Source organism: Cyprinus carpio, chromosome A16 (genome assembly GCF_018340385.1).
Source record: "Cyprinus carpio isolate SPL01 chromosome A16, ASM1834038v1, whole genome shotgun sequence".
Taxonomy (NCBI): Eukaryota; Metazoa; Chordata; class Actinopteri; order Cypriniformes; family Cyprinidae; genus Cyprinus; species Cyprinus carpio.
Window position 1 is genome coordinate 20,892,690 of NC_056587.1, and position 9,535 is coordinate 20,902,224.

Sequence of the window (9,535 nt, forward strand, 5' to 3'; positions counted from 1 at the left end):
TCTAAGATTTTTTCAAAACATTTTTTCACACTAAATTCTAAGGCAGCAGCAATTTTTTTTTTTACCCAGTTTTTATGCTTATCAGAGTCTCATTATTTGCTAAACAACATACTAACATCAAAACCTATTCAAATCATTTTCTTAATCAAATCTTTTGCATTTCAAATAGTTTAGTTTTCTTGGGTGATCATCTTTTAATTCAAATTAAAAATGCATGCTTCAGTTTTAGAATATGCAAAGTAACAAATGCATATTTATGCACAAAAACAAACTACAGTATATAGAATTGCAAAATCTTTAGAAAAAAAAAAAAACAGAATGTTTATGTTTTTACATAAATCCAAAAATCTCACTTTCAAGCTTATTTCAGTGATGTTGCCTGTGAAGTCAGCTGCTTATATTGCTAAAGAATACAGCATAAAGCTGCTGTTTTGATGGTTTTAGATGGGATTTGGTCACAGTGCAGCTGCTTAAAACCAGCAAATCACTAGCTAGACCTGCTAAAATCATCTGTGACTATCAAAGCAGCTTTCTAACAGCTTCTGCAGTAGAAACAGAGCTGTTGATGGGTTGTTTTCTCTGCTCTTTTAAGTCACGTTGAGTGTCTGTTTTCACCTGCTTTCATTAGTCTTTTTGTGCAGGCTGGATATCGATTGTCATGTTTTGGTGGTGATTTCTGTGTTCGGGAAAGTGTGAGTGGATGAATTCTTGACAGAGGCAGGATCTGTGCAGGTAAGAGAGGAGGAGAGGGGTCATTGGCCCAGGACAGAGTGAGAGAGACGGGCTGTGGCGCCTGTCAGGTTGACAGCAGCGTCTGTGTCTGTTTGACCAGAAGATCCCGGCTGATAGCACTGGCGTCGTTCTCCAACAAACGCACTAATGTGTCCCTGCAGCTCTTGAGAAAGACTACTTACCTGCTCAATACAGTAAACACGATCACCACAGCTTGTGCTACACAGACCTGTTTTTGAGTGATGATGCAAACTAATAATGAATCAGAGTTTTGAAAAAGACACTTTGATTCATGTAAATTAATCAAATTTACATTTTTATTATCTGAAATCTTATTTTATCTTAAAAACTTATTGTACTAAAAAAAAAGAACTACAAAGAAATTGTAAAATCAAAAATAAATAAATAAACCTGAATACATACAAATATATATATATATATATATATATATATATATATATATATATATATATATATATATATATATATATATATATATATATATATTCATTTTTATAACTATTTTTCATAAAATAAATTTGTGCCATTCAAATATAATGAATAAAAATTGTATATATATAATAGTAAAATGTGAAGACAAATAGTACATATGATTATAATTAAATAACTGCCTTTTATTTGACATTGTACAAAAGTAAAAAAAGAAAAAAAAACATTATTATGAAAAAATATTTACTTTGCAATTAGCGTTTATTTTCTCCTTATTAGAATATTAAACATTTTTTTTCAACTCAAATTTTTTTGTAGAGCATTTTTCACAATAAATATCAGCTTTACACAAAATTTGTGCCATACAAGCAAAGAGCATAAACATTTCACTGGAAACAACACAAACACTAAGAATATGGGTGATGTTTTCTGACATCATTCTCTTCTCCTTCTCATACAGCACACTTTGACAAATATCGTCCAGGTATTCCAAGCATACAGGAAATTAGCATACTGTGAACAGTATTCATACTGCATAAATACTGCAGGCCTGCAGTTCTGATAAAATAATAATAATAATAATAGGGAATTCTCATTGCAATGCATTTCATGATGCCAGTGATCATAGATAATATAAAGAGCATTTACTGTGATTTATACAGTAAGAAGAAACACAAAAAGCAAGAGGAAATGTATCACCCACAAAGTGCATTGCTACTCAATTCAAGCAGAATTTTAAATCATTTTTCCCCCAAAATGTCGCCTAGACCTGTCCTTTATTTAATGGAAATCTTGTCTTTAGCAATATAATAAATTGCAAGACACAGATGGTCTAGTCTCTGTTTTATGACGATTTCATCTGCACTTTAAATTCTTCAGAAAAATAATTGAAATCATTATTGATGTCCGTCATGAGGCCGTTCTGGTTAATATTTATTGACATTATTGACAGACGCAGTGGCAGAAGGTTATCTGATGTTTACACACCTCATGAATCGTGTAAGAACAATCTGTTATTAATTTATATATCAGCATACATGATGCTGTACAATTACAGTGAGTTTATTCACAGTTATTATAGCGTGTTTCAGTTAATTAGTCACAGATCCGTTACTGTGTGTCACAATTTCCTTCTTTGTTGTCTTATAACCACAAAAATGTTCAAGTTTTAGGTTTTCTAACATGATAATAGACTTCTTCTACTACTGTTTCTATCTATTTATGTCATATCTAGCAAATTTACTTCAGTAAATTCAGTTAACAGCATTTATTTATTCCTCTCTGGCAATTATTAGAATATTAAAGGTTTTAAATTCAGTTCAAATTTATTTGTAGAACATTTTTCATAATAAATATCAGCTTTACAAAAGATAGTACCACATAAGCAGGAAGGATGAAAGTTTCCCTGGAAACAGCACAAATGTTTTACCAATCATTTTATTCAATAACTGATCCTTCTATTATTTAATTTTTGTTTCATTTTTTTCTTCTTTATTTTTGTAACACAAGAGAGGCATAACTTCATACTGATTACTTATATGTGATATATACATATATATATATATATATATATATATATATACATACATACACACACACACACACACACACGCATAATAATAATAATAATAATAATAATAAAGCATAACATTTCTTCTGGGAAAGCAAAAATATCAGTATGTATGATAAGATAACTGATGGCATTGATGTTCATTTTGTTTGTTTGTTTTTAAAGGTTTTGTGTATATTATACTTTAATGGACAACCGATGCATTATATTGATTTAGGAGTAGAAGTAAAATATAATGTAATTTGAAACAGAACTTTAGACAGTATTTCATTTAAAACTGATGTTTTATCAGTATCGGGGCTCTTTCTTTTGCTTCTTTTGATTAGTGCAATGCTTATTGGTAATCAAAACTAATTATTTTTTTTTGATTGATTGCTTGCTTGATTGATTGCTTGATTGACTGATTGCTTGATTCACTCATTCATTCATCTCCGTGCTGGACATTGAGCGTAATTTCCACATGTGAAGCTGTTGAGAGTTTCCAGAGTTGTGTAAGAGCTGATGGGAAGAGTCACGCAGGTCAAAGGGGAAAAACGACGCCCTCTGAGCTCAATATAAATATCAGAGCAGTGCCTGTCATGAGCAGAAGAAAGAGTAAACTTAAAAGAGAAGCAGAGGAATCACTTCAGCAGATATCATCCTCTACATCAACTCCTCAAGAGAAGAACTACCTTCAGCGTTACAGAAGTGAAAATGAAGTTCTCACGTGTGGCTCTCGCTGCTGCAGTCATCATCGCATGCGTCTGCATCCTCCCGACCGCAGCCGTTCCCTTCACACAGGTGAGCACTGCGCTGAGACACCCTGGTCTTTCATTAGGCACATTTACACTCGGAACCACCAGTAATATTTATTCATTGCATTATATTTGCATGATCTGTTTAGCATTATATAATGTCACTAGTGATTTAATGAAAAACATGCCACCTGTTTTAAAGTCTTGCCTTCTGTATTTCATCAGCAGACTGAAGATGAGCATCATGTGGAGAGTGAAGCACCACAGGAGAACCAGCATCTGACAGAAACTTCACAGGAACAAACCAATCCCCTGGTATGTATCCAGCTCAGAGTTTCTTTATTTTAGATTATTTATATTTAAACGTAATTTAATTAAACACTCTTCTATTTTTTATTATTACACACACACACACACACACACACACACACACACACACACACACACACACATATATATATATTGTCAAACCAAAAATTATTCAGACACCAGATTTAATTTTTGATATTTTTTTACTAGTGGGTGCCGGTCACCATAATTTATTTGTGTAAGTGAGGGTAGCAAAATAAAGTAAACTGTGGCAAATTATACCCAACAATTCTTCATACAGTGGACTACCAGTAAAATTGATAAAAATGTCTGACACTTTGACCTGACCATGTTTTGCTTAAATGTTATCTGACATTATCAAGATGAATTTGTTCTTACATAGTTTAACTCTGAGTTTCTTGTCATATTTTATTACCATTTTCTAAACTATAGCGAATGATAATGTGTGAAATGCTGATGGTGTCTGAATAAATTTTGGTTTGACTATATATATATAATCATGTGTGTGTGCGTGTGTATACGTATATATATATATATATATATATATATATATATATATATATATATATATATATATATATATATATATATAATATATATATATATATATATATATATATATATATTATTTTTAAAATGTAATTTAATTACATACACGTACACACACATGATTAATAGATTTAATTATTATAAATTTTGGATAATTTTTTGTCTTTTATCTATTAAATTGTAAACAATTTGTTATTATTTTTATCATTAATTATTTTTAATTATTGTTTTATTTTTACATTTTTATTTAATCAAATACTTTATATATTCTACACGTGGCTCATTCCAAAAATCTATACAAATTCAAATTAATTAATAATACTAATAATCAATGGATTTAATTAATATTTTTTTGTTGTTGTTTAAATTTTAATTTAATGTTTTTAGGAGGCCCTGAATAAAATGTAATTTCTTGTTCCCCAAAAGGCATTCTTCAGGGTGAAACGTCAAAGCCATCTGTCCCTGTGCAGATACTGCTGCAACTGCTGCCGCAACAAAGGCTGTGGATACTGCTGCAAATTCTGATCCTGCGGGCATTTAACCGAGTCCCATGTGCTCAGGAAAAGAGTTTCTTTGAAACATTAACTTATTTGGACTTTTGTCTTCCAAAACCCTGCTGAAATGATTTTCCTTGTCGCACCATGTTGTTTGAAACGGGTATAAATGCAGGCTGTCTCCTTGCATACTGCTTTGTAAAAGTTGCAGCTACTTCCATGATTTTGTATATTTTATACATGTATATATTTTCATGACTATGTACAATGATTGTTTAGTAAATGTAAAGCTTTTGGATATTTGTATTAAAATGATTTAACATTTGAACCGTGTTGTTATTTGAGGTCAGTCAGTGGTGAATCTCTAGGGGACGCTAAACACCCAAACACACACACACACACACACACACACACACACACACACACACACACACACACACACACACTGATATCAGGCAGAAATGCTGTATATGCACCTCATTCAACATTTTTCTTGAATTATTTGTAAATTCTAATTAAACACTTTTATTAAACACACACAATGCACACACAGCTATTGATATTGTCAACTTTTAATTAGACTTTTCATCAATATCTTTGACATATAATGACATTTATTGTTTCACTTTTTTTGTGAAATATACATGTGATGCTGCCCAAATTTTTAGCCAGCCTTTGCATCACGAGGACCTTAAAACATAGGCGTCTGACTAGATTTTATAACAGACACTGTGGATGCAGACACATAAAGCTGCTGTTGTGTTTCTAAAGTGGCCTCTCGAATCTCAACAGCTTTTTCATCATACATTCTATAATTCATACTGAACTTGTGTCAGCAGCGTTATTTAATATGCTTGAGATTCCTAAGCAGAATGGATGAAGGCTTTAATCAAGGCAAACCACCAACACAAACATGCCGCCTGGCTCTTCGTTATGTCGATTGCAGGCAGCACCTGGAGTCGTTAGTTTTAATTAGTACAAAGGAATGTTGGCAGTCGCTCTTATACCTCCTCTGTGTCCGATTGTTGAGGACCTTGTGGCGACTATGGTTATTCTTCTACTATTATTATTGTTTTTTTGTTTTTTTTTTAAAGAAATTGGTACTTTCATTCAGCAGGGATGCATTAAATAAGTCACAAAAAACACATAAAAATAAAAATACTTTAATTAATTGTTTCAACTAAATGAAACTACGCCGTTTAAAACAAAAAAAAAACATTATTATCAACAAACTGCAAACTATCCAGTGCCCTCTTATTAAACGCATCAATTTTTACAAAGCTCATCGGTCTGAAAAGCGAGGTATGCTGTGATTGGCCAGCTATCCAGTGCATTGTGATTGGCCGAATGCCTCAAGCGTGTGACGGAAATGTTACACCTCTTAACATATTGTGATGCCTTGTCAGGCCGGAGCGATGAGACATAAACATAAAACCCATTATAAACGTGATATAAACATGATTTCTAGTCGTGTTTTCTTTTGGAAGGCAAAAACAAAGTAGTTTCGCTTTCACAACGAAACAGCGTCACACCACGACCTTGAGTGAGCGGAGGCCTATTCGGTGATCCACAGTGCAAAGTTGATGTATTTCCTCAGTGACCTGCACGGATCAGCTCCAGGCATGACGAAGCGGATATCGTCCTTGTTTGGAAGGCCAAACAAAGTAGTTTCCCTTTCACAGTGAAACACAGCATCTATACGACATGGCGGCAGCAACTACAATACTACAACGAGAAAAAAAAGTTACGCCTTCTTTCTTTGTGTGAACATCTGGGCAGCGTTATGCAAATCTTCCCACATACTGACGTAGACATGTGGGGGTGTGTTAGAACGAGCTGTTTCAGGGGGACGTGGACGAGATTTAACTTTTATAAAGAACATCTTTTTGGATTTGAGACTTTAGTCTTTGCAACTTTACAGATCTTCTTTATTCACCAAGAGCTTGTAACACTCCAAAGAGAAAGGAAAAATGTAAATTGCATCATATGACCCCTTTAAAATTATCAAAAGTGTCAATAAAGACATTTATCATGTTACAAAATATTTCTATTTCACATTAATGCTGTTCTGTTGAACTTTATATTAATCAAATTATCTTGAAATGTATCATGGTTTTCACAAATATATTTGGCAGCTCTACTGTTTTCAACATTGATAATATTTAGAAATGTTTCTTGAGCAGCAAATCAGCATATTAGAATAATTTCTGAAGATCATGTGACACTGAAGACTGGAGTAATGATGCTGAAAATACAGCTTTGATCACAGAAATAAATTACATTTGAACAGATATTCACATATAAAACAATTATTTTTCATTATAATAACATTACACAGTACTTGCTGTTTTTATTTCTCTATTTTTATCAAATAAATGAAGACTCGGTGAGCAGAAGCAATTTTTCAACCACACCTTTTGAATGGAAGCATTTCTTCTGAAGACTCGGAATATAATAGACAATAAATAAAGAAAAGTCTTATGGAAAACTTATTAATATTATTATTTGTTAAATGTAATAAATATTGTTATTATTATTATTAGTAGTAGTAGTTTAATAAAAAAACATCAATTATTAATTAATTAAAAAATAATTAATAATTAATTACTTAATTATTTGTGTTATGATCCTTTTGGAGTTTCAAGTTTGGTCACTATGAACTCTTATTATTGTATTTTTTTTCCACAATAAATAATAATAGTGGTGTTCTGAAATGAGGAGGCAAAGTCCTCAAAGTTTTTTTTTTTTTTTTTTAATCAAACGTAAATTCATATCCCAGACACATTTTCTTTGTTAAATAAACATTACTTGCACTATCAAGCTTGTAAAAAAAAAAAAAAAAGAATATATATATATATATATATATATATATATATATATATATAAATATATATATATATATATATATATATATATATTTACATTTTTAAATGTAATCAATATTCTAGTTATTCTGTTTTAAGCCAAATATGAATCTCATCAAGTGAGTGTTTTTAAGCATTTTACATTCATTCCAAAACAATAACTCAAGGCAGTAACAATGTGAGCAATATATTTTATTTGCAAACTTATTGGATCATCAGTCATCAAATAATTTGTGAACCCCGAAAGCCAAGAACACAAGAGGCGGGACTTATTGAATGAACCAATCACAGTAGAACATAAGCAATCATATCCAATCATATCGAGATGGAGGCATTGCCCCCTCTCAAGTGACCTTCTCCCATTCATTCTCAATTACCCCCCACCAAACCCACCGCATGCTTTAGGGCAGGGGTCACCAAACTCGGTCCCGGAGGGTCCTGCAGAGTTTAGCTCCAACCCTCAAACACACCTGAAGCAGCTGATCAAGCTCTTTCTTGAAACTGCTGTTGAGGCAAGTTGGTGCTAAACTCTGCAGGACTCCCGGACTCCCTCCAGGGCTCCCACTGTAACTTTACCTGCTGGTGTCATGTTTTATACTACAATTGTTTTCTTCTCATCCAGTATTTTGAGAAAGCACTGCCTCCCTTGTCTCCTCGGAGGAAATGAGATGAAGTTCGTAATGACTTGAGGATAGCAAATAATGCCAGAATGTTAATTTTTGGGTGAACTGTCCCTTTAAGAGCAGCAACACTCCAGTAGTTTCATTGGTATGTAAAGTCTTATCTCGGCTCCAACAACTGGAACTTCACACTGCAGCTCATGGATTCTGGCTCGTTCCAGAACAAACGCGTGATATCGGCTGTGTGATTTGGGTTCTGTCTGCTCTCTTTGGATTGCTCTTCGTACAGGATACTGTATCAAGTCCCTCCATTTCACCATCTGCTCCTAATGCATCTGCATATGCTCTGAGATTTTAACACCGGCCAAACACAGAAGCACATAACAGTGCAGAGATTAATATATAAAGGCTGGTCTCTCATGCATAATTTAGCATACGCATGTGTTTCATAGCCATAAACTGAGGGCAATACTAAAAATCGTGATCCACAAATAGGCTAAATCTACAAATGTACAGGACGTGATTTACAAATGAATGCCAGGCAGAGTTTGTTTGTAACATAATATATATATATGAGAATATATATATATATATATATATATATATATATATATATATATATATATATATATATATATATATATATATATATATATTTTTTTTTTTTTTTTTTTTTTTTGCAAATCTAATTTTATTTATTTAATTCATGTTTGAGAAACTCTAAGATTTATTTGTGGATCTCGTTCTGTTTATTTGTCAATATTTATTTTTTTGTTAATCTATTTAGATTTATTAGTGGATCATAATCAATTTATTTGTAATTGTTTATTATGCAGCACTTCTATAGGTTGTGTGTCGTTTATGAATGAACTTCACTGACACTTGAGTAATTCACTCAAAAAGGAAGTTCTGTCATCATTTACTGACTGTTACAAACCTGTAAGACCTCTTCTTTTAATCATGGAGCACAAAAGGAGATGGTTTGCAGAAATACAGCACACTGAGTTTAGATACACTACAAAGGGGACAAAAACACAATAAAATTATCAACAAATCAAAGCTCTCTCCAGGAATCATGAACATAGGGATAATCAAAGGAACTGAAAAATGACTGTCAAAACATCTCATGTGCCTTTTAACTGATCACTGACAGGTTTTATTACATGGAAAAGAGCAGCTGGGACATTCTGAT

The 9,535-nt window shown here is 32.5% G+C and overlaps 1 protein-coding gene across 2 annotated transcripts; it reads left to right on the plus strand.

Moving 5' to 3' along the window:
* The first annotated feature begins 3,315 nt into the window (after positions 1-3,315).
* LOC109055285 (hepcidin-1) lies at positions 3,316-5,187 on the plus strand. 2 transcript variants are annotated; one of them, XM_042773237.1, is made up of 3 exons: positions 3,316-3,532; positions 3,715-3,801; positions 4,792-5,187. In XM_042773237.1, the coding sequence occupies exons 1-3, from the start codon at positions 3,446-3,448 to the stop codon at positions 4,888-4,890; spliced, it is 273 nt and encodes a 90-aa protein (XP_042629171.1). In that variant the 5' UTR covers positions 3,316-3,445; the 3' UTR covers positions 4,891-5,187. The 2 variants fall into 2 exon arrangements, with proteins under 2 accessions (XP_042629171.1, XP_042629170.1); XM_042773236.1 differs by having other exon boundaries at positions 3,323-3,532; positions 3,712-3,801.
* The last annotated feature ends 4,348 nt before the right edge of the window (positions 5,188-9,535 follow it).

Excerpts from the sequence above, each read along its gene's own strand:
- LOC109055285 (XM_042773236.1), top strand. The coding sequence starts at position 3,446 with ATGAAGTTCTCACGTGTGGCTCTCGCTGCTGCAGTCATCATCGCATGC. Across the intron at positions 3,533-3,711 it reads CAGCCGTTCCCTTCACACAG|CAGACTGAAGATGAGCATCA; the intron begins GTGAGCACTGCG and ends GTATTTCATCAG. Across the intron at positions 3,802-4,791 it reads AGGAACAAACCAATCCCCTG|GCATTCTTCAGGGTGAAACG; the intron begins GTATGTATCCAG and ends GTTCCCCAAAAG.